The sequence below is a fragment of the Perognathus longimembris genome, chromosome 1 (assembly GCF_023159225.1).
Source record: "Perognathus longimembris pacificus isolate PPM17 chromosome 1, ASM2315922v1, whole genome shotgun sequence".
In the NCBI taxonomy this organism is placed as follows: Eukaryota; Metazoa; Chordata; class Mammalia; order Rodentia; family Heteromyidae; genus Perognathus; species Perognathus longimembris.
The window spans coordinates 36,821,460-36,848,007 of NC_063161.1; the positions used below are offsets into that span (position 1 = coordinate 36,821,460).

The window sequence follows — 26,548 nt, forward strand, 5'->3', positions numbered from 1 at the left end:
GGCTTTTTGGTGTCTCACTGGAGTTAAGAATCTCAGGGACTTTCTTCCTGTGCTGGCTTAGAAGTAGGATTCTTTGATCTTACCCTCCTGAGCAGCTAGGAGTACAGGCTACTAGCACCCAACTAATATTTCTATACATAAATCTTGCTTTTACCTGATTATATCCCTAGGATAGACTCCTAAAACTGGACACTAGGGTAATGGTAAGAAATCTAAGTCTTTTCATAATTCATAAAGATATAACCAATTCATATCAATGGGCCTTAACAGTTATTAGTGCCAATATACAAATGAGCAAGGATAAGGTTTTTGTTAATTTAAGAGACTAGATTTTTATTACTGATAATGCTAAAATTGCCAAAATTGTCTTCACATACTTGTCATTCATAATCCTTGTGAGAAAAAGGTATTCCTACTTTTCTGCCCTTTTTCAATTTGAACTTTTAATATTTCTCCTATTGATCTTAGAGTAATCCTAATGCAACAAAGATGTTAACACTTAAAATTCTAGTCCTTATATTCTATTTCACTTTCTCTACTCTTTTTTTTACACTGGATTCATAACTTTACTTATCATAACTAAATAGAAAACAATGGCCTCATCTTTTCTCTGAAAAAAGTTTCGCCTGTTTTCTCTTCAAGTATGTACTGGTACGAGGGGCTTTAACTCAAAGCCTTGAATTTGCTTGGCTTTTGCTTATGGCTGATGTTCTATCACTTGTACCATGCCTCCAACACTTTGCTGGTTAACTGGAGATAGTCTCACCGACTTTTCTGCCTAGCTGGCTTTGAACTTTGGTCTTCCAGGTCTCAGGTTCCTCAGTAGCTAGAAAGTATGACCCAATTACACCTGGTTCCTCTCTTTAATTTCTAAGTTTACCTCCTATTTAAAACTCATTAGTGTTTTAGGATTTAGTAAAAATAATAATAAAAGGACTGGGAATATGGCCTAGTGACAAGAGTGCTTGCCTCATATACATGAAGTCCTGGGTTCGATTCCTCAGCAGCACATATACAGAAAAGGTCAGAGTAGCACTGTGGCTCAAGTGGCAGAGGGCTTAGCCTTGAGCAAAAAGAAGCCAGGGAAGTGCTGAGGCCCTGAGTTCAAGCCCCAGGACTGTCAATAATAATAATAAAAACAACAATTTGAAGTCTGATATAGCAGTACATATTTGTAAACCCAGTCATTTAGGAAGCTGAGGGCAGGAGAACTTCCACATCAGTCTGGACTACACACCAAGATCTCATACCAAAAATAAAATAGAAATTGAAGGCCAGGTGCCAGTGGCTCACACCTGCAATCCCAGCTATTCAGAAGGCTAGTCTAGATTTCAGTTCAAAGCTAGCCCAAGGCAGACAAATTTGAGAGTCTCTTAACTCCAGTTCTTTCTTTTTTTTTTTTTTTGGCCAGTCCTGGGGCTTGAACTCAGGGCCTGAGCACTGAGCACTGTCCCTGGCTTATTTTTGCTCAAGGCTAGCACTCTGCCACTTGAGCCACAATGTCATTTCTGTCCATTTTCTATATATGTGGTACTGAGGAATCGAACCCAGGGCTTCATGTACACGAGGCAAGCACCTTTGCCAGTAGGCCATATTCCTAGCCCTCAACTCCAATTCTTGAAAAGCCAGCAATGGAGGTGTGATTCAAGTGGCAGAGTGCTAGTCTTGTGGAATGGAAGCTAAATTGCAATAATGACAAAGATAGTATGGCTAAGAGTTTGTAACCTTGTTCCTATTATCTTGGTAATACACACCTAGGTAATGATTACTTCCAGTTGAATAAAATAATCACCTGTTGTTATAATTTGTAAACCAAATAAAACTATAAAATATTAGAAATTCATGAAACTCATCCAACCCAGTCTTGGGATATAGTTTAGTGACAGTGCATTTGCCTGCATGCATGGTTTGGTCTACAGCATTGAAGGAAAAAATATAGAATTAATTTGACTAAACAACAACAAAACAAAAAACAATTTCATTAAGCTTAAAAGTTAAGCTCATTTCACTAGAGAAAGAATATCAAACCACTGTTTAATTTGCCAAATATTCATATCTACCTGTCTCACTAATTGCTCTCCTTCTAGATGAGGTAGATGATCTAGAAACCAAATGTGAAGATGAAGGCTTCTCTTCCTGCAGCTCTTGCCCAGGACCCTAAGCATCCAAAAAAATAAAATAAAATACAACAAACTAAACTTCTAACATCAGGAAGCTAAAGTATGCTTTATACACTCCTTTCAATTTTCAAGAAACATTATAAATATGTTCAGATTACCTTCTGATCATTCCCACTCTCAAGATAGCATCTGTTCTCATTCATAGATGTGACAGATTCTGATGTTTCTAAGAGAAAATAAAAACACAATAAACAGAGCAATTCAAGAGATACTAGGTCAACACATACCCCATATACAATTTAACCTTTCAACAAACATTAAACATTTCCCAAAAGCTACTCACATGTTAAATGCTGGAGACAAAAATAAAAGAATTCAATTTTAAAAAGAAAACACATGAAAGTAAATAAACTCTTATCATATGGCATATTAGCAAAGAAAACATAGCAATAATTATTTGATAATGATAGCAGAGAGGGAGTTTTAAGGATTAAAGACTCAGGAAAGATTTTATAATAGAGTATATGGAAGTAGGATTAGGAAAGACATTCCAGACCAAGAAAATACCACGTTTACATGTGTTTACGCATCCAGAAACAATCCAATAAATAGTTCCTGTTGCAGTTTATTATACTGGAATAAAAGCAGGGTCAGGGTGTAAAAGGCCCTACTCATTAAGCCAAACAGCATTGATTTCAACAAAGAATGCCATCACACACTCTTCCCAGTTACTTCAAAATCATTCCTACAGCAGTCTTGCAAGTTTCTAATCACTTAGAAGTTTCTAGATCAAGTAATAAAACTAATTTCCTAGCTCAGAGAACTATTATCTCTTAGGAGCAATCATAAAACTCCTATGAGAAGAGTGGAAAAGTAGAAAAGTCAGCTGTAATGGCACATGTCTAAAATCCCAGCTACTTAGAAAGCTAAAGCAAGATTGCAACTCAAGGCCAATCTGAATAATTTCACAAGATCTGTTCTCAAAATACAATGAATAGGGTTGAGATTGTACTGTAACTAAAGTAGTAGAGCACTTGCCTAGCATGCATAAGGTCATAGGTTCAATCTCTACTAAAATTCGGAAGGGTTAAAATAATACATAATATTAATACCAATTCTAATACTCAAAAGTATTAAGACAACTGCAATGCACATCCAGAAAAATTAAAGATATGAAAACCAACAAATGAGCAGGGAATATGGCCTAGTGGCAAGAGTGCTTGCCTTGTATACGTGAAGCCCTGGGTTCAATTCCTCAGCACCGCATGTATAGAAAACTGCAAGAAGTGGTTCTGTGGCTCAAGTGGCAGAGTGCTAGCCTTAAGCAAAAAGAAGCCAGGGACAGTGCTCAGACCCTGAGTTCAAGGCCCAAGACTGGCCAAAAAACAAAAAACAAAAAACAAAAAAACCCATGGGGCTGGAAGTATGGCCTAGTGGCAAGAGTGCTTACTTTGTATTCATGAAGCCCTGGGTTCGATTCCCCAGCACCACATATATAGAAAACGGCCAGAAGTGGCACTGTAGCTCAAGTGGCAGAGTGCTAGCCTTGAGCAGAAAGAAGCCAGGGACAGTGTTCAGGCCCTGAGTCCAAGGCCCAGGACTGGCCAAAAAAATAAATAAATAAAATAAAAAAACAACAACTGGGGCTGAGAATGTGGCTTAGTGGTAGAGTGCTTGCCTCACAAGCCCGAAGTCCAGGGTTCGATTCCTCAGTACCACATAAACAGAAAAAAACAGAAATGGTGCTGTGGCTCAAGAGGTAGAGTGCTAGCTAGCCTTGAGCAAAAAGAAGCCAGGGACAGTGCTCAGGCCCTGAGTCCAAGCCCCAGGTCTGGGGCTTCAAATAAATGGCTCATAATTTGGTACAGTTTGATATTCAAAACAAAATGTTAAAACAATAAACATAAATGGCATAAATGAAAGAAAAACAAGACCTAGGGTCTGATATACAACATTCCACCTGGGTGAGTAAGTACATGATACCATTCACTAGAGACAAGCACTTTACCACTAGGCCATATTCCCAGCCCGGTACCATTCACTAGAAACAAACTTTAGGAAGGTAAATAATTTTGATGAAAAGAGAATGAACTCAAATTTATTACTCAGAGACGTATAGTATGCAGTTAGATGTTTAGCATCAAAATTCCAGATTTGGGGTATGTATATATACAAAGTCACAGTCAAATACTCTTCACTACCTTGGAAACATGATTTCATAGTGAAGTCTTGCTTGAGCACTAACATTTTGAAATGATACATTATAATAGTTCAACTTTTTTTACATTAAGAGTAAAACATTGACAGGAGAGAAAGATGGCGCCGAGACAATAGGGAGGCACCCCGACTCGCACCAACTGAATAGCGAGCTGGGAACTCCAACACCCAACACTCCACCAAGAACCCAGCAAAACCAGCATCCAGAAGCAGTGGAGAAACGCAGGAAAACAAAAAGGAGCAAAAAAGAAGAACCGAAAACCTACACGGAGCCGGAGATTCATCGGGGCACCCTCCCCCCACCAGCCGGCCCTGGCCCAAACAGGGTCAGGCTGGGAAAGGGAAACCCGGCGATCGGCAGACAGGTTGCCAGGAGCGCAGAATCCATATAGCGGGAGACCCCACGGACACAAAGCAGGGTGCGGACCAAGACACACCCAGCAGCGACGAGAAGTTCGGGTCCACACCGGATTCGGACAAGGGAACCCAGCGCGGCAGAAAGAGGGAACGGGGGAGCCACCACGACACTTCGCCAACCCCTGAAGGGCCAACGGCGGTGCGGGACACACACACAAAGCAGCAAAAGTGAGTCCCCCATAATCCCTTCCCCCAACGGGAGACCCAAGCCCGACAAAGACGATATATCTCCCTCCCTCCCCCTCCCCACTCCCGTGGGAACAAAGATTCCCCAAATCAGGCGGGAAGCTCCCAGCAGGCACTGGGAAGCCAGTCTAGCAGGGGAAGGGCGGAACAGCCCCAAGCCCCCAAAGGTTCCTGAACTGGCAGAACCGGCCCCGTCCCCTTCCCAACAGGGGCCAGGGACGGCCGGCAGGGCAAGCCCCACCCGAGGCGCCTAGACCTTGCGGACTCTTACAACTAAAATCACAGGCGCTGGTGGGCAATACCAGCCCAGCAGGGTCACCTGAGCCTGATCTCGTTCCCCCTCCTCGAAGCGGAGGCGAGGTCTGAGGGTGCCAAGCCACACCCGGACAGTCGATCCCACTGGGCCCCACACATACTGCTTCCCCCCCCCAACGGACTCGCGGGAGGGCGCAAGCACAACCCAACAACCCAGGGCTCGCTCTGGGAGGCAGACCCCACTTAAGTGCCTGTTGTAGGGGACTCACAGTGCACAGGAGGGCGGGGCCCCGGCGAAAGCGCCCGCTCTGATAGGCGTGCCCTGCACTGGTGGGCGGGGCCACAGCGACAGCACCTGCTGACGCAGACACGCCTACACAGAAGGGAGGGAAGATCTACACAGACTTCCAGATGCGCAAATCACAAAGAAACATAACTCAGTTCATCAAAGGACAAGCCAACTCGCCAGCTCCAAAAAGCAGCACGACTGGAGAGGAGATGGAGAATAAAAAAGCAAATGAGGACATGTTAACAGGAATGATCGAAACCGTCAGAAATGAAATCAGAAAACAATTCCAGGAGTTTAGAGCGGAAATCTGGAAGGACACCCAGGAAGCCAAGAAAGAAATGGAAGCAAAACTGGATACAATGCAAGCCTCGTTTAAAGAAATGGAAGCAAAAATGGATACAATGCAAGCCGCCTTTAAAGAAAATCTCCACACCCTGAGAATTGAAATGCATGAAAAAATAGATTTAAAATACAACTCTTTAAAGGAAGAAATTTCCACGATCAGAGCTGATATGACAACCATGAATAGCTCTCTGACATCCATAAACTCTGCAATTGAAACCATAACACAAAGAGTGGACCATATGGAATCCAGAATCTCTCGCCTGGACGATGAAGCAGCTGACAACAACCAGAAAATGACCACACTCCAAGAAAAGGTGAAGCTTCAGGGAAGATTACTCCAGGAACTAATGGACAAAGACAAGAGATATAATCTGCGCATAATTGGAATAGAAGAAGGAGCCGAATATCAGAGCAGAGGGCTTAATCATGTTCTCAATAAAGTTATTGCAGAAAACTTCCCCAATCTCACAGGGGACCCCATCCAGGTAACCGAAGCCTATAGGACACCTGGCAGGCCAGACCCCAGGAAAACCACCCCAAGGCACATAATATTCAAGACTACAGACCTCAAGATTAAAGAGCAAATTCTGAATTCAGCCAAAGCGAAGAAGGAAACTTTTTTCAATGGGAAGAGGATTCGAATAACATCCGACTTATCCACACAAACTTACCAAGCTCGAAGTGAGTGGAAGAACACCATCCAAGTACTTCAGAATAACAATTTACAACCTCGGATCAAATATCCAGCGAAACTGGAGTTCACATTCGAAGGGAGAACCAGATCTTTCCACACCAAAGAGGAGCTAAAGGAGTATGTGAATAAAAAACCAGCCCTACAGCGAATATTAAGAGGGGAAGCCCACCCAACAGAGATCGTAAAAGACACACAGACAGATTCAGAAAGAAACTTCAATAGCCAAAGTCCAGCAGAAACACAAGCTCACTAAAGACAAGAAGAAAAAAAAAAAAACAACAGGAAAAAACAGCCCAACAAGAAAATGGAAGGAGAAAAAACACCCTTATCCTTGATCTCTTTAAATATAAATGGCTTAAACTCCCCGATCAAGAGGAGCAGACTGGCAGAATGGATCCGCAAGCAAAAAGTTGACATCTGTTGTCTACAAGAGACCCACCTTACAGCAAGGGACAAAAACAGGCTTCGAATGAAAGGATGGAGCAAGATCTACCAAGCAAATGCACCCACCAAAACGGCAGGTGTAGCCATCCTGATCTCAGACAAGCTGGATTTCTCTTTAAAGTCCACTCAAAAAGACAAAGAAGGACACTACATATTGATACAAGGAAAAATCCAGAATCAAGACATCACGGTGATAAATGTATACTCACCGAACAAAAGAGGCCCGACATATGTCAAGCAAATTCTCACAGAATTACAGAGCAAGATAGATGCAAACACAATCATAGTGGGTGACTTTAATACTCCTCTCTCTCCAAGAGACAGATCCAACACCCAGAGGATTAGTAAGGGAGCTGAGGACCTAAATAACACCATTGCCCAAATGGATCTAACAGACCTATATAGAACCTTCCACCCTACAGAGACCCAATACACCTTCTTTTCAGCAGCCCATGGATCATATTCCAAAATAGACCACGTCATAGCCCACACAAAGAACCTCAGCAAATACAAAAGAATTGACATCATCCCATGTATTATATCTGATCACAGTGGATTAAAGGTAACCCTCAACAACAAAGGATACCACAGAGCCTATACACACTCTTGGAGGCTAAACCCCACGCTGCTATCCAACACTTGGGCCACAGATCAAATTAAAGATGAAATCAACGAATTCATAAGCCACAATGACAAAGAAAACACATCACAAAGAAACCTATGGGACACAGCTAAGGCAGTACTGAGGGGCAAGATCATTGCACTCAGTACCCACATTAAAAGAATGGAAGCAGAGCAGGTGAATACCCTCACGATGAAACTAAAACAACTGGAGAAACAAGAAATGACAGAATCTAAAACGACTAGGAGGGGAGAGATTACAAAGATTAAAGAAGAGATAAATCTGATTGAAAATAGAAAGACCATTCAACAAATAAATAAGACTAAAAGCTGGTTCTTTGAGAAAATAAACAAAATTGACAGACCCCTTGCAAGACTCACAAAAAAAAGAAGAGAAGAGACTCATATTCGTAAAATCAGGGACTCCACAGGAAAAATTACAACAAATACACACGATATTCAAACAATCATAAGGAGCTATTTCCAAAACCTCTACTCAACAAAAAACAATAATTTTACAGAAATGGATCAATTCTTAGAGAAGTACAAACTGCCCAAACTGAACCAAGAAGAAATAAATCAACTAAATAAACCAATAACTTACGGTGAGATACAGGAGGTAATCAAGAACCTCCCTACTAAGAAAAGCCCAGGCCCAGATGGATTCACCAATGAATTCTACAAAACCTTTAGTGAGGAGCTAATTCCAATACTCCTCAAACTCTTCCGCGAAATAGAAACGGAGGGAAAAATCCCGAACTCATTCTACGAAGCTAATATCATACTCATCCCCAAACCAGGCAAAGATCCAACAAAAAAAGAGAACTACAGACCAATATCACTAATGAACACAGATGCAAAGCTCCTCAATAAAATATTAGCTAACAGGATCCAGAAAGTGATCAAGAATATCATACATCATGACCAAGTAGGCTTCATCCCTCAGTCACAAGGATGGTTCAACATCCGTAAATCAATCAATGTAATTCACCACATAAACAGAACTAAAATCAAGAATCACATTGTTATCTCAGTCGATGCCCAAAAAGCCTTTGACAAAATACAACATCCATACCTATTAAAAGCTTTGGAGAGAACAGGAATAGAGGGAACATTCCTCAAAACAATAAAAGCCATATACAACAGACCAACTGCTAATATCATATTAAATGGAGAGAAACTTAAATCATTCCCCCTAAACACAGGAACAAGACAAGGATGCCCACTCTCCCCACTTCTGTTCAACATAGTACTGGAATCCCTAGCCATAGCAATAAGGCAAGAGGAGGACATCAAAGGGATACACATCGGCAAGGAAGAAATCAAGTTATCCCTATTCGCAGACGACATGATCTTATATCTCAAGGACCCAAAAAACTCAGTACCCAAACTCCTACATCTAATAAACCAATTTGGCAAAGTAGCAGGATACAAAATCAATCCACAAAAGTCAGCAGCTTTTCTGTACACCAGCAATAGACAAACAGAAAAGGAAATTATGGAAACGATTCCATTTACAGTAGCCAAAAAAAGAATAAAGTACCTAGGGATCAACTTAACCAAGGACGTGACGGACCTATTCAATGAAAACTACAAAAATCTAATAAGGGAAATCAAAGAAGACACAAGGAGATGGAAAGACCTCCCATGCTCATGGGTAGGCAGAATCAATATAGTGAAAATGGCCATACTGCCCAAATTGTTATACAAATTCAATGCAATACCTATCAAAATCCCAGCCACATTCTTCACTGAAATAGAGAAACCAATCCATAAATTCATATGGAACAGCAAAAAACCTAGAATAGCCAAAGCAATTCTAGGCAAAAAACATAGTGCAGGAGGTATCACCATACCAGACTTCAAGCTCTACTACAAGGCCATCATAACAAAAACAGCATGGTATTGGTATAAAAACAGATCGGAAGACCAGTGGATTAGAATTGAAGACCCAGAAATAAAACCGCACTCTTACAGCCAACTGATATTCGACAAAGGAGCTAAAGACATACAATGGAATAAACATAGCCTCTTCAACTACTGGTGCTGGGAGAACTGGGCAGCCATATGCAGAAAACTCAAAGTAGACCCAAGCCTATCACCATGCACCAAGATCAACTCAAAATGGATCAAGGACCTCAACATCAGACCTGAATCCTTGAAACTACTGAAGGACAGAGTAGGAAAGACACTAGAACTTATAGGCATAGGAAGGAACTTCCTGAATAGAGTCCCAGGGGCACAACAAATAGGAGAAAGACTCGACAAATGGGACTACTACAAATTAAAAAGTTTCTGCACAGCTAAGGACATAGCCACCAAAACAGAAAGACAGCCAACGATATGGGAAAGGATATTTACCAGCACAGCAACAGACAAAGGCCTGATATCGGTCATCTACAGAGAACTCAAAAAACTAAGCCCCTCCAAGCCCAATAAACCTATTAGGAAATGGGCAAAAGAGCTAAAGAGAGACTTCACAAGAGAAGATATAAAAATGGCAAAGAAACACATGAGGAAATGCTCAACATCCCTGCTAGTAAAGGAAATGCAAATAAAAACAACCCTGAGATACCACCTCACCCCAGTTAGAATGGCCTATACTCTGAACTCAGGAAACAACAAATGCTGGAGGGGCTGTGGGGAAAGAGGAACCCTTCTCCATTGTTGGTGGGAGTGCAAATTAGTACAGCCACTTTGGAGAACAGTATGGAGGTTTCTCAAAAAGCTCAATATAGACCTACCCTATGACCCAGCCATACCACTCCTAGGCATCTATCCTAAACAGCAAAACCCAAGATATCAAAAGGACATTTGTACTTCCATGTTTATCGCAGCACAATTCACAATAGCCAAAATTTGGAAACAACCCAGATGCCCCTCCACAGATGAATGGATCCAAAAAATATGGTACTTATACACAATGGAATACTACATAGCGATTAGGAATGGTGAAATATTGTTATTTGCAGGGAAATGGTCAGAACTCGAACAAATAATGTTGAGTGAGACAAGCCTAGAACACAGAAAACAAAGGGGCATGATCTCCCTGATATATGACTGTTAACAAAGGGAGATGGAGAGACAGTAGAGACCAAGTCTGTGATCACTGTATATGTGCTTGATACATTGTATACTGCATATGGGTCTACCTGACCTAGACAAGGGATGGGAAAACAGGTTGTAAGATACCACAAGAAATGTACACAATGCCCTACTATGTAACTGCAACCTCTTTGCACAGCACCTTGTAAAAAAAAAAATTTATGTTCAATTGATAATAAAAAAAAATTAAAAAAAAAAAAAAAAAGAAATGTACACACTGCCCTACTATGTAACTGTACCCTTTTTGCACAACACCTTGTAAAAAAATTTATGTTCAATTAATAAACAAATAAAAAAATCCCAACACCCCAAGTAAAAAAAAAAAAAAAAAAAAAAAAAAGAGTAAAACATTATACTGATTTTTCTAAAATTAAGAACATAGATTGTATTATCCAGAAATTTTGCCTTAGTATATTAGCTGCAGAAGAGGAGGGGAAAAAGAAAACTTGAATATGGAATGGTGGGATCAAAAAGTAGTCAAATCATTCTGAAAACTATCAGTTTCTAAGAGTAGTTTTTTGTTGTTTTGTTTTTTGTGTGCATGTGCCAGTACTGGGGCTTGAATTAAAAGGCCTCATACTCTCACTTGGCTTTTCTACTTACGGCTAATGCTCTTAAGGAACAACAACTCCACTTCTGGCTTTTTGGTGGTTAATTGGAGATAAAAGAATCACACAGACTGGCTTCGAACTGTGGTCCTCAGATCTCAGCCTCCTGAGTAACTAGGATTACAGGCATGAGCTATTCAGCAGGAGCCGTTTTTAATTTTAGGGACGGGTTTTAGGAGAGCTATAATGTGTCAGAGTTAGCTCATAAATATTATGATAAACATTATATCTCTTCCCAACTCAATGTTTGTAATCTAAAAATGAAAATATACTTGGAAATCAACAGCCCTACAAATGAGAACTTTGACCAAGGAAAGTGAGCTCATTCATAATCACAACATTATACATTTGGTGTTCAAAATTTAACTTACCCTGCTGATTGACTACTATCAAATTTCTGTAGATCATTGTATATATTTTCCTTGTAAAAAGAAAAAAAATCAATATACATTTTAAAATAAAAATATATTAAACTGGATTCAACAAGATTTCAAAGTATATTCAGCATGAACACATACAGTTTCAATGACATTATATCATTAATAAGATCCTAGGTCCTAAAAGCACCATAATTAAGAGACATAATAACGTTCATATACAGCTACTTTATTTTTTTATTTGCTAAGTGTGTTTCTATTCAAGTGGTGTACATCTGTCATTATTGAAAACTAGCCCCAAATTCTATAATATTTTAATGTTCTCAAGTTAAATAAAATATACCAAAGGTTTGATGATTTAGCTTGTTTGTGCTGAATCACTTTTTATTTATTTATTTATTTATTTATTTTTGGCCAGTCCTGGGGTTGGACTCAGGGCCTGAGCACTGTCCCTGGCTTCTTTTTGCTCAAGGCTAGCACTCTGCCACTTGAGCCACAGCGCCACTTCTGGCCGTTTTCTGTATATGTGGTGCTGGGGAATCGAACCCAGGGCCTCATGTATATGAGGCAGGCACTCTTGCCACTAGGCCATATCCCCAGCTCTAAATCACTTTTTAAAACTTTATATTTGAGGCATTTATTATAAAAAGTTGGTACTCAAAAATTAATATGAACTTAAAATTTATCATAAATTTACTTCATTTTTTAGCTTGACCTTCTAGTAAATCTTTAGCTTCATTGATTCTGGCTGCTATGTAAGGAGATCTTCCTTTGTCTGGGTGGTTTAAGAGCATAATTCGTCAATGAGCATCTCTTATCTTTCCTTTATTGGCAGTAGGGCTTACACCTATTATTAATGCTGCTTCCTGTTTTGTCATTTTGGGTTCAAATCCACCTCTGTAATAGCCACCGCTGAAGGCAGATTTTTGGTAAGCTTTGAAAAACTTGTTTTACTTGACACTCCATATGCTTCATGGCTTGTAAAACGTAACGGCCTGCAAATCCTGCAGCAGCCATCGTCAGCCCAACTGCTACCACTGTACTGGCCATGGCTTAGCGCTGCTGTACTGCCTCCACCAGAAGTGCGTCTCATGCTCGCCCGAAGGCCTGGACCTTCACCTCAGGTGCAGCCCCTACAGCTACTTTATTTTTATTTTTTATTTTTTGGCCAGTCCTGGGACTTGGACTCAGGGCCTCAGCACTGTCCCTGGCTTCTCTTTGCTCAAGGCTAGCATTCTGCCTACTTGAGTCACAGCGCCACTTCTGGCCATTTTCTATATATGTGGTGCTGGGAAATTGAACCCAGGGCCTCATGTATACGGGGCAAGCACTCTTGCCACTAGGCCATATCCCCAGCCCCCTACAGCTACTTTAATCATGGCTCCAAAACTACTTTCTCTAGCTCAAAGACTCACAGCTCCATTTCCTGATTTGTCCTTTGTTAAACCTTATTAAATGACCTCTAAGGAATGAAAGTGCACAAACAGGAGGCAGATTAGCATAGCTATTCTTAACAATTTGTAAGCACTGTGCTTTAGAAGCAAACTACCTTTGAAAATAATAGGTTATCCCAGGACCGGCATATATACACATATACACATGCATGTGCCTGCACAAATATACAAACACATTATACACTCATTAAAAATAGATTTACTTTCTTGATCTTATAATTTTTAAAGGCAAAGCAGTATGCATTTATTTAATAAATTCAGATTGAGAAGTAATTATATACTTGGTCACTTTTTTAGATACTGGGGAAACAAAAGACTGACAAATCTCTGCCTTCATGGAGCTTATAATCCAATAAGACGACAATCACCTATCCCAGTATTCACTCATGTAGGACTTTTTGCTTTTGTTTTTCAACTAACATGCAATGTTTACCAGTCCAATGATAACATTTCTGGACTGGGAATGTGGCTTAGTGGTAAAGTGCTTGCCTAGCATGTATGAAGCCCTGGGTTCAATTTCTCAGTACCACATAAACAGAAAAAGCTGCAAGTGGCACTGTGGCTCAAGTGGTAGAGCACTAGCCTTGAGCAAAAAGAAGCCAAGGACAGTGCCCAGACCCTGTGAGTTCAAGCCCCAGGACTAGCAAAAGGTAAGGCGGCAGGCGGGCGGATGGACGGAAGGACAGACAGAAGAAAGGTAAGACAAATTCTCAAGGCTAAAGGGAAAGTATCACTCCATCTAATTTCTACCTGAGGATTAATACTTTTTTTGTTTACAGTGCTGGAGAAAGAATCTAGGACCTCACACATCAGACATAAGCTCTACTGCTGAGCCACACCTTAGCCTCCAATACAGCAATTGAAACCCACAAATCATATTCCCATTCATATCCTTTTTCAAGTCAGTAATTTCCCCAGTCTCTAATCTCTCAATTTAAGATTCAAATCAATGATAATTATGGATGTGGGGGGGGAGAGGGAAGAAGGGAGAGAGGGAGACAGAGAGGGAGGAAGGGAGGGAGGGAGAGGGAGGGGGAGGGGGAGAGAAAGAGAGAGAGAGGGAGAGAGGGAGAGGAGAGGGAGAGGGAGGGAGAGAGAGGGGGGGAGAGAGGAGAGAGAGAAAGAAACTGAAAAAAGAGAGTGGGAAGAAATATCTTTATACCCCATGAAGGAAAGAGAAGTTAAAGACTCTGAATCAAGGATAACCTTAAAGATTATGCTTTTCCTATTAGAAATTATACCTCCAAATATTATTAGGAAATCAAACACACAACCAATATGAAATCAAAAGCTATTTCTTAATAAAGTTAAATTTTATATCCCAAAGCCAAGTATAAAATAACATGAATGAATATTAAACACAGAATTTAGTAATGGAATGATGCTTCTATGTTATATTACAAAACAATATGAAGGCTGGGATGTAGCTCAGTGGTAAAACATATGTTTAGCACTCAGGAGGCCTTGAGTTCAATCCCTAGCACCAAAATATAAGTAAAATTTAATATAAACACCTTTCATTTATAAGCTACAGTAAAATTTTTCTGCTTCTACTGAGTGTTGTCTTTTCCTAGTGCTCAATAATGTATACTGATTATAAATTGAAGTTGTAAACATTCCATTTACCGTGTGTGGTTACGTACTATTTTTCTGTGTGATGCTAGAGACCAAACCCAGAACCCTGTATATGCTAGGCCAGTGCTCTACAACTGAGCTATGCTTCTAGACCTAGTATTATTATGCATGAAATTAGTGGAATCTGAGTGTTTAAGTAAAAAGTATCCATCCTATATATTAAGGTATAAATGTTAAGGCTCAACAGACTTGAGTATGCTAAAGTAATTAGAATGAGTAATTCCAAATAAGGTTAATAATGACTAAAGTCTTCAGTTATCAACAGAATATCCTAAAATTAAAGTTATCTGGATTAAATTCAGCTGATTAACTGCCGTAATAGGGGGAAAAATGACTTCTAAAGTAATTGAGGCTCAAATTTAACCCTTTACTACATGTAAAAGCCTAACTTTGGAAGTCAATAATTGATAACATATAATGACTAGTGCTAGTATGTGTAAGGTTTCCATGTGCCAAAAATGTTTTTTACACAATGTCTCTTTGTGAGATACTTGTCACTTCTGCACAAGGCATTTATATTGTGCTATTTCATAAAGAAGGTAGGGTCAATGTACCTATACACAGAACTAGTAAATGTCTGGGCTAGATGTCGAAAACAAATTTCTAAGATTCCAGATGGGCTGGAAATATAGCTCAGTAGTTTAGTGCTTTCACAGCATGTGCAAGGCCCTGGGTTTGATCTCTACACCGCAAAAATAAAAGAAAATAAAAAACGAAGGATCAAGGCCAGTTATAGTACATGCCTGTAATCCTAGCACTTGGGGAGACAGGATAATCAAGAGTTCAGGGGCAGCGTGGGCTACACAGTGACTTCAAGACTCTGTCTCAAAAGAAAAACAAAACATTCAGAGATCAGGTTCTCAAAAAATAAGTATAAAGCTAAGATACCCAATTTCAGAACTAGGGTTGTAGCCTAGTAGAGTGACTGCCTAGCATGCAGTAGGTCCTAGTTAGATATCCAGGGATACCAAAAAAGAAACTAAACTTCAGCAATTTGTGTGTATAGTAAACCAATTTATATCTGATAAAAAGGAGGACAGAGGTGAGCAGCAATACTTGCCTACCTGGCTTTTTACAATGCACTAAGTAGAAGAATTTACCTGTGCTCTTTCACAGAGAAACTTGGCACTCCAAACAAATCTCCCAGGAGATCATTTGAGCAATATACAATGTGTTGTTGTTTCTCATCATATAATCTTTTCGTCATAATATATTGGCCAAGATAAAAAATGACCTACAATAGAAATAGGATTTGAACATTAAATAAACATAAACCAATTGTTGTTTACAAACATATTCAGTATCCTAGTTATACAAAAAACATTAACAAACAGCAAACACAGCCACAACCATGTCAGACAGCAACCTTTTTTTTAATTGATGGAAACAGAAATATTAGGCATTACAAGTAACCCAAAGATGATTTAAGTATAGGGGAGCAAAGGTTATATGTAAAACCTAAACCTAAAACTTTTTTTGAGGGGGTGCCATTAATGGAGCTTGTTCTCATACCCTCATTGAAACTAGCCTCCAGTCAAGTTTTGACTTTTCCACATATGCTGGCTTCTAACCGCAATCCTCAGGTCTATTTCCTAAATATCTAGGATTACAAGTTTAATAATTCAGTGGTGTATAGCTTAAATCATCTGATTACACAAGAGACTTGAACTTTGAAAATGAAGTCCTGGAACCAACCAATACCCTAAACAGCAAAAGAAGACTTTAAATTATTTCTGCTACATAGCGTAAGCGTTCTATATTATGATGCCTCTAATCTATTTTGTTTCTACCTACTGCTTAAATCATATTTTTCATTTCCTTAATTGATTATATTAAAAAGATCAATTTTAAGCATTAAAAACATCATTTAATAATTTGGTACTTCTAAAAGGAGCACTTTTTGTTTTTACATGTTTTGTGGTATGGGGTTTAAACTTGGGGCCTCATCATGGTTACTAAGGCAGGAACCAATCTTAAAGGAATATTCCTACAAAATTATGGATTGGAGAAATTATTGGCAACTAATAGTAAAAGAAGGAAAAGAATCTACTTTTTGTTCCTACCAAACATTCCTTGAGGAAGGTTACAAAAGTGTAGCTAAAAATGGAAAAGGTTCTGAAATTTCTTCCTGCCCCACTGTTTTGTCATAAGAAAGGACCTTCAGTGTATTCAGAAAATGAGTCCTGCAATCTAAAGTGGGTGAGATGAGGAACAAACACATTTCAGTCACACTGAGATTTTGCTAAAATGCCTGATGACTCACTGAAAATCTTACTTTTCAAAAGAACAAATTTCAATGTAAAGAATAATGCACTGTATCCACTAAACAGAAGGTATGTTCATGAATCAGCTCACCTCCATCCCAGAATTTCAGTACAATATATTATACTCATGTATCTAGTGCAGAAGTTCTTAACCTGGGATCCAGGAATGCCAAAGAAGTCCTTAGATAAAATTCAGGGGGGTCCATTAATTTGGGAGGTGAAAAAAATTCTACATTTTCACTATATTTGAAATGAAATTTAGTTCTTCCTTTAAGTACAGATGTAAGTAACAAATCACAACACTACTAATAGTACTTGTGATTATCAATAAAAATCAAAATGTTTTCCTATCACACTATGCTTGTGGCAAACATCAAAACTTGTTTTCTATCCCTCACATCAAAATCACATTCTTTAGATCTATTACTAAATTTCAATAAAGTGTTATAAACCACATATCCCAAACTTCTTACTGCACTGATAACTGTATTTGAGTGTGTTACTTTTGTAATCATATATATTTCACTTCATGGATTTACGATATGATTCTGAGGAGTTACCAATCTGGGAAATTTCTAATCAGTCTGTCAAATAAGTTCACAGTACAGCAAGGCCAAGTAGAGCTTATTAGTCTTTTTTTATTTTTATTTTTAACACCCAAGTAAAAACTTTATTTGTTCACACTAGGAATTAATTGTGTAACAGAAAAAACAAAGCAGGTGGAAGGATAGGTATACACAGTAAGCCCCTTGTTCACATTATGATCATCAGGGTGTTAAAGTCAACTCTACCAGTAGGCACAAACTGTACCAGGAAGGCCATTTCCTCTTCCTCCTTCACTTATGTCTTAGTTAGCAGGCTCCCTGGCTTGGCAACACCAGCACTGAAGTACCTTACTCACTCCTGTTATATCACTGGCCTATGAGTTTAACGGCGCTTTACGTTCATTCGTCTGTCCACTGGATCCTCACAACACCCCTGTGAGGTAAGGAGGACAACAGCTTCCCCCTTTAGATAAGGAGCCTGAGTTATGGAATGGCAAAAGGCTTGTCTGAGTGTATCCAGGCTGCATAACGGTTGGGCTTGGAGCTTAGGCAGGATTCTCAGCTTGCTTTCTGGAATCTGGGCTCCCCTACTGCAACTTCCCTCCCCTTGATGGTTTTGCAGAGCTTTTGTGTTTTGTTTATTTCTTGGGGACCCTTCCTTGAGTTTCATATATATTATGATTACTACGCCCCTCGGATTTTTTTACAATACTATCTGTAAACTTAACTCCACTGCTACTCTTTAGAACTTCTCTTACTCAAAAGAAATTCCTAAGTATTTTGCTACCATTAGTAGAGTATACTTTCCTGTTTCCCCAGGAAATTTACTTATGTACTCATCTGTACTAGTGTTACATTGCTGAAAGGGACACATATCCCTTCCATATAATGGCCTAAAACAAGTGACACAACATAAACTTACGTATCCATCTCAATGCCTTAATACGTGCTTTCTAAAAGTAAGCACTCTGTACTAGTGTGATGCTTAAAAGTTCCAGAGCAAACATCAACATCCAGAATGCAATTGTTAAAATACAATTTCCACCAATATTTCAAACATGGAGGAATATGTCACTGTAACTGCAAATGGTAACTTCGCACTTTTTTTTTGGTGGTACTGGGGTATAAACTCAAGTTTTGTCCATGACAGACAGGCATGTACTCTACCAGCTTGAGCCACTCCTTGAACCTGTATTTTGCCTTATACTATTTACATATTTTAGAACTCAAGATACTAGGAAAACACCAACCTAGTACAAATCTCTTGATTTAAAGATAAAGAACTTGAGGCACCATAGGGGCAAGTGATTTTGCCCAATGAAACCACTGCAAGAGAACTACAGTCCATGAGTTCTATACTATATACCAGCATATTCTACCCCTCACCTGCCACTTACACAGGCACCAGATGGGTCCCAGTTTTCTTGTCCATTTCTTCACCTATTGCATTGTCAGCAGTTAGGTTACTACCAGGTTATGTATAAAACATAACCTCTTCCAACACACCCTCTCATTTCTTTCCCAGCTTGACTGCAGGAAAGCCTTTTAAATAGCAGACAGTGTGTTCCCTGAAAGTATGTGAACTATTATTGAGTGATGGAAAAAAGTGGGAATGTTGCCTTTTACCTCTCCCAAAGGTGGTATGTGTTAGGTGAGGGCTTGTGCTTATTAAAAGAAGTCTCTATCCACACCACCTCCAGTGTTCTCAAAGCTAAAGGGAAAACAAAATGGGTCTATTTTGCCATCTGCCAATAACCAGATCAACTTTTACCTAGGTCATCTGACAAAAAAATTAACCTTGACAAGTTCCCTAGAGGAAAAGCTTTCTATGACCTAGATAACATAGTAGGCAAAGACATAAAAACAAAACAAACCAAAAAAACAACAAGCAAATAGGAAAAAATGAAATTAACTAAAAGCAGATTGCAAACTGGTACAATTCAAATTGTTTCTATAAGGTTCAAAGGGCAACTAAAACTTACACACAGAAAGGGACCCAAATAATATGGAGCTATTAGTCTGGTAGAGCAAAGCACCCCTGTAAAGATTCCTCTAGTCTCCAAGTTCCTACTTGAGAAACTCATACAAGAATTAAAATTTTCAGCTTCAAAATACAGTCCAAATGATCAAAAGCAATGTTGGTACTTACTGAAATCTCTAATAGACAATTTCTCCCATGATCTTGAAAACTGTTAGGCATGGTTATATATATAATTAGTAAGACATTAGCTTTCTTAAACTCAGCTTACCTCTTTCATAGTGTAGGTGTCTTTTTGTGCACCAACAGACTTTAACAACTTCAAAAGCAATGGCTTTGGTCTAACCTGTAAAGAAAAAAGACCTGCTATCATGTAATTGCAAAACTGTTCTGAAACTATAAATGGCCTGAAGGAAGCCCAATAAAAGTAGCAAACTTTATTTTCAACAATTTGAGAAATTTAATTATCGAAAAGTTGTAATAATTTACACTAAGTACAAGAGACTAGGCAAACTAAATACCATCAATAATCATGGGGCATGAAAAAAATACTGGGGAAAATCTAATATAATGAAATCATCAAGAATTGTGACCAAAAACAATACCAATTTCAAGACAGTAGACACTATTCTTTCTCCTCCAGCTATGTCTGTTATCTGCTGACTGCCATGTCAATAATCATAAATGGTTAAGACCCAATGAAACTACTACTCTGTACAGATTCAATCAGCTCATTGTAAGCAAATTTACAGAATCTAAGAGAAAAAAAATAAAGTGTTAGGGTGAGTACGGTACCAATCTTTTATTAACTAGGTTCCTTACTTCTAGAGAACTTAAATAACCCAAGCTGAGAAGGGTAATTAAGAACAAATCAGAGCACTCATTTTCCTCAGCAACAACTTGCATTTCTTTCTGGATGGTCTATAATTCAAAACTCCTATCACACACTTATTAGGCTTCTACTATGCACCAAACAGTACTAGCTAAGGCAAAGAATAGTGATAATGATTTACAAATAAGATATACAATGTATTTTAAGTTTGCTAACTAGACCCGGGTACACTTCTTTCTATGAAGAGACTGACAGCAAATATTTGGATATTTTCATGTCAGATGGACTATCTGACTTAGAAACACAGATATTATATACACTAATGGGAATGGCTGCATTCCAATAAAATTTTATTTTCAAAAACAGGTGGCAAGCCAGGTACTGGTGGCTCATGCCTGTAATCCTAACTATGCAGGAGGCTGAGTTCTGAGGACTGCAATTCAAACCAGCAGGGGCAGGAAAGTCTGTAATTATTTCCAACTAACCACCAGAAAACCAGAAGTGGCGCTGTGGCTCAAAGTAGTACAGCTAGCCTTGAGCAAAAAGAGATTAGGGACAGCACCCAGGCCCCAAGCTCAAGCCCCACAACCAACTGAAATAAATGAATGAATGAATGAGTGGCAGCAGGCTACATTTAGCCCAGTCTACCTGCTTGCCTGAATTGTGACATTAAGAAAATACATAGGGCTGGGGATATAGCCTAGTGGCAAGAGTGCCTGCCTCGGATACACAAAGCCCTAGGTTCGATTCCCCAGCACCACATATACAGAAAACGGCCAGAAGCGGCGCTGTGGCTCAAGTGGCAGAGTGCTAGCCTTGAGCGGGAAGAAGCCAGGGACAGTGCTCAGGCCCTGAGTCCAAGGCCCAGGACTGGCAAGAAAAAAAAAAAAAAAAGAAAATACATAGCATGCTGGTAAAATGCTCGCCTCATATACATGAAGCCCTAGGTTCGATTCCTCAGCACCATATATATAGAAAAAGCCAGAAGTGGCACTGTGGCTCAAGTGGTAGAGTGATAGCCTTGAGCAAAAAGAAGCTAGGGACAGTGCTTATGCCCTGAGTTCAAGCCCCAGCACTGGCACAAAAAAAAAACCAAAAAACAAAAAAAAAACAAGAAAATACATAGCTCAGGTGGTAAGATTAAAATACTGCTCCTTCTCCCTCCTGCTCTGCTCTATCAGCATCTGCAACCTCAATTTTACAGTATGCCACAGACACACAAATCTGTTTCTATACCTCTCATCAACCGCCCATCCTGTATCTAACTCTGAAATGCTCAAAAACAGGTTTTAAAACACTGCTTATTTCCAACTTATAAACAAATCACTTAAGTGAAAACCTAAAATAAGAAATGTAGAACTGCTTTGGTCACATACGTTTTTAAAAAATGCATGTATTAGAAGCGGATATTCAGGCTAAAGAATTCTCAGAAAGGAGTTGAAAATTGCTTGTTTATTCCTAAAGTTTTTCTCTCTATGAATTTGTATGTTGTTATTAGCAGCAGCCATGCTAATCTTCTATTGTTTCTATTGTAGTATATGTGCTGCCAACCTAAGCACTCTCTAAATCTTTCTATATGCTATGTTAACTTCAAATTACATAAAATAACGCAAAGTAAAAATGGAAAACTTGTTTTTGTTGTTGTTTGTTGTGGGGCTTGAACTCTGGGCCTGGGCACTATCCCTGAGCCTCTTTGGGCTCAAGGATAAGCTCTCTACCACTTGAGCCACAGCACCACTTTCTGGTTTTGAGTGGTTAATTAGAGACAAGAGTCTCACAGAGACTTTTCTGCCTGGGCTGGCTTTCTCAGATCTCAACCTCCTAAGTAGTCAGGATTATAGGCCTGAGCCACCAGCGCTTGGCTCCAGTTTCTTATTAAGGTTTATATAACACAGATTAATATGAAAAACTATAGAAAATATAATTTGTAATATTACATTTAAAAACACAAATTCCAGATGAATATCTAAGCATGAAAGTTGAAAATATAGAATATATTCTGTATAATTTGGGCCTGGGAGAATTCTTCTCAAGGGTTATAGGAAAATCCAAAAGCCAACAAATGTGACTTCATAAAATGTCCTAAGTGGGGAAATACAATAACAAAGTAAATACAGAATTTCTAAACAAAAGTTAAATGCTTGAAATATAGAGAACTACTCAAGCTATTAATATTAAAAACTCAGGGGCTGGAAATGTGGCGGTAGAGTGCTTGCCTAGCATGCATGAAGCCCTGGGTTTAATTCCTCAGCATCACATAAACAGAAAAGGCCAGTAGGGGCTCTGTAGCTTATGAAGTAGAGAGCTAGCCTTGAGCAAATTTCAGAATAAATAAGTGATTTAGCAATAGAAAAGATGCCCAACCTTACTAGAGACTTGAGATACTCATATTTAAATAGCACAGTATCTTATAACTCCAAAAAAAGGCAATGATAAAGACTAGTTCACAATAATTATACCTTTTTATAAAAAACCAGAAGGGAAGTTGGGCTGGGGATATGGCCTAGTGGCAAGAGTGCTTGCCTCGTATACATGAGGCTCTGGGTTCAATTCCCCAGCACCACATATACAGAAAATGGCCAGAAGTGGCACTGTGACTCAAGTGGCAGAGTGCTAGCCTTGAGCAAAAAGAAGCCAGGGACAGTGCTCAGGCCCTGAGTCCAAGCCCCAGGACTAGCCAAAAAAAAAAAACCCAAAAAAACAGAAGGGAGTTTAATGGGTCTCATCAAAGAAATGGTATGGTTTTTAAGGAAATGGAAATGTTACCTTAATTTGGTCATTACACATCAAACACATGTATCTAGGTATCAGACTATAACTTACAAGTATGTACAATTACATGACCATTAAAAAAAGCTTCAGTGTTAATGCCTGTAATCTTAGCTACTCGAGATGCTTGAGATCTGAGGACAACAGTTTGAAGCCAGCTAGGCAGGAAAATCCATAAGACTTCCATCTTCAGTTAACCAGCAAAAAGCTGAAATGAAGCTGTGGCTCACATAGTGGAGCACTAGCCTGGAGTACAAAGTTCAGGAACAGTGTAGAGGTCTCTTGAGTTCAAGCTCCAGGACTGGCACAACAACAAAAGCTTGTCATTAGGAGTGACAACTCACAACCTTTTGGTTATCAAGCTATAATTAGCAATCAAATATGTGCATAATTCAAGATTCAGTTCTATATCTGTATCTTTCTTACAGAAATACCCACATAGTACTTATCTTAGAATTTATGTACAAAACAGTACTATTTACAATACTCAAGAAGTCAAGTCTTAAAGTCTGTCAGCCTAGTCAGGTACCTGTGACTCATACCCATAATTCTAGCTACTCAAAAGGCTGAGATCTGAGGATCACAATTTAAAGCCAGCCCAAAATACCTTAGACTTTTATCTCCAATTAATCACTTAACCTGTGGTTTACATGGTAGAGCACTGGCTTTGAGCTAAAAAACCTCCCAGGTCCCGAGTTTACACCGCACGACCAGCCAAAAAAAAAAAAAAAAAATCTACCCGTGGTAGTATGTGGTAGTTAAGTTACAGACTAGTTTCATGGTGTAGTCTGGATTCAATCCCTAGTACTGAAAAAAAAAAATTATTTCAATTTTAGAACACTGTCAGGACATAACTAGTAAAATATTAATGTTATCAAATACTAGAAAGTACTAAAATAAAAACCCAACCTCTAGAGAGCTTATTTCTGTAGTTTAATTCTGATGAGTTGTAGAACACTTTAGTCTCATCTTGATCCAACATACACTTGAACACAACATACACTTAAATTTAAATGTTAATATATATAGGTGCATACAGAGAAAAAATTTAGAAAGAGGCATGGGATAAAACACTGGAATTTTCAGTTTTTACTCATTTCTGTAATGAATACCTTTACTTATAAGTATGAACTATTTTTGTGACTTTTTTTGGCCAGTCCTGGGCCTTGGACTCAGGGCCTGAGCACCGCCCCTGGCTTCTTCTTGCTCAAGGCTAGCATAGCACTCTGCCACTTGAGCCACAGCGCCGCTTCTGGCCGTTTTCTGTATATGTGGTGCTGGGGAATCGAACCCAGGGCCTCATGTATATGAGGCAGGCACTCTTGCCACTAGGCCATATCCCCAGCCCTTTTTGTGACTTTTTGAAACCACTTAACAAATACTGACAAGCCAAACTCAATTATGTAAGTCACATAGTATTCATGGCTGAAAAATATAATGGATTCATTAAAAAAAAAAAAAACTTGTGGTAACAGGGCAAAGAAAGTAGGTATTTGTATAATCTCACATTTAGCTCTGATGCAATTATGCCGGTGAAAGCAGACGGTAATTAAACATACACTTAAGTTAATTAAATACACACCATGTAAACAGCCTTGCTACAATGCAAGCTTACAAAATCACTTGATTGCCGCCCCCCATAAGGTTCTTTTTAACAGTTATACTTGAGATAAAAAAAAAAAAAAAATTCCTACCTGGGTCTCTTGTTCCGAATCTGGAAGATGCGAGGTGCTTACAACAACATCAGTGGACACGGACATGTTGGTATTGCACTCTGGCCTTAACGTAGAACACACACACGCGCTCGCTAAAAACTTGAAATAATAACACGTCTACGAAGAAAAAAAAGACAAAAACCCCATAGAAAAGTGGTAGATTACGAAGCGAAGCTATCGGCAACACAGGTACCTCATCCCCGATGGCCAGTGGACAACAGCTGAGGAAAAGGCGAGGCTTTTAAATAGCCCAGCTGCAGACAAGTCAGGACTTAGCTCCTGTGAGGCCACCCTGGGGACGTGTCCGAACTTGACCAGCTCAGCAGGAAAGGCTGAGTCAACCCTGTCCACGGACCAGCTCGAACTCGCCCAGACTCGGCACCCCCAGCGAGACAGACACCTGTCGGCGTCGCGACCCCAGCCGCGCGCGCAGCCCCCGCCCACGAGGCCCAGACGCCAGGCTTCCCAGAGGACCCTCCGCCCCCGCCCCGCCCGAGCGCGGGCCCGAAACTCCGCCCCCTCCCGGCCGCGACGCCCGGACCACCCACCAACAAGACCACCGCCCCGCCACGTGCCCCCCTACCACCAACAGCACAAAAGCGGCCCGCACGCCCAGGTGGCCGCCGCACCCGGACCTGGTCCGTCGTGTCCGGGCCCGTACCTGCTCCTCCCGTTGCGGGTGTCTCGGCTTTGAGTGCAGGGGGTGAGGGTGCGGGGAATCCTTCAAGGAGCAGAGGGTTGGGGACCGTGAGCAGTCCTTCAAGGAGCTTCGGTTCTCTTCACTGGGCCTGCGGAAGCCCAACGCCCAGGGACTTGGCGACCATTTTGCTCAGAGATTCAGGCCACTCGAACGCTTTTAAGTCTGACGAGAAAGGTGGCTCCTGACGGCGAAAGCGACAGGGCGGCGGCCAGAGGGGTCAGGATTTACCCCTCAGGCTCGGCTTACGGCTCCATCTTCAGGGAACGAACACAGCCGTCCAGACCTCGCCAACGGATCCGAAGTCCGCGGCGCGCGCCGCTTCCTACCGCCGGCGGGGAGCGCGCCGGAAGCCGCGACCCATCTCATCTTTGCGCATGCGCGCCCGGCGCCAGCGTCGCAGCCACTTAGGGGACGGGCTAGCTCCCGTCCGGGTGCCGAGGGCGCGCGCGCGCGCGGCCGCGGCGGAATTCTACAGATGCGGAGGGATCGGCCTGGCGCGCCACGCTTGGCTGACTGGTGCTACTGTTAGGTGGTTTTTTTGTATTTCGTGTGTTTACACCTCTGACCGCAGAGAAACTGTGGGTAAGTTGGTGTCCCAGGGTTGCTGCTGCTAAAAAGAAACCAAAAGGAACAGCTGTCTTATTTTAAGTCCACCGTGCCAGCTGCCTAACCTATATACAAATGTTATTCCAAAACTTAAAAAAATAAAATAAAAATAGCCTGTTGGCCTGTGGCTTGTGTCTGCAATCCTAACTACAACGTTGGCTGAGTTTGGGAGGATGACAGTTTAAGAAGCCAGTCCAGGCATACACACATGACCTCAACCCACAGCTGGGTGTGGTGGCAGCACACAGCTCTCATTCCAACCACAACTCAGAAGCATAAGAAAGCAAGACCCTATCTCAAAGTAACCAGTTAAAGGGAAAACAAACAACAACAACAAAAAAGCCAGGCGCCAGTAACTCAGCCTGTAATCCT

General features: G+C 40.3%; 1 protein-coding gene and 1 pseudogene across 2 annotated transcripts in view; both read right to left on the reverse strand.

Moving 5' to 3' along the window:
* Mdm2 (MDM2 proto-oncogene) overlaps window positions 1-25,892 on the reverse strand; it is a 33,005-nt gene extending 7,113 nt beyond the window's left edge. The window contains exons 1-7 of one of the 2 annotated variants that reach the window (XM_048359924.1): window positions 25,526-25,892; window positions 24,850-24,929; window positions 19,826-19,900; window positions 15,868-16,001; window positions 11,673-11,722; window positions 2,279-2,346; window positions 2,061-2,157 (exon numbers count right to left, since the gene is read on the reverse strand). In XM_048359924.1, the coding sequence (XP_048215881.1) occupies window positions 2,061-2,157; window positions 2,279-2,346; window positions 11,673-11,722; window positions 15,868-16,001; window positions 19,826-19,900; window positions 24,850-24,915 (490 nt within the window). In that variant the 5' untranslated portion in view covers window positions 24,916-24,929; window positions 25,526-25,892. Of the gene's footprint in view, window positions 1-2,060; window positions 2,158-2,278; window positions 2,347-11,672; window positions 11,723-15,867; window positions 16,002-19,825; window positions 19,901-24,849; window positions 24,988-25,525 lie in introns of both variants that reach the window. The other variant, XM_048359931.1, reaches the window with a different exon arrangement.
* Window positions 12,295-12,728, reverse strand: LOC125361454 (annotated as a pseudogene).
* Window positions 25,893-26,548: the final 656 nt, after the last annotated feature.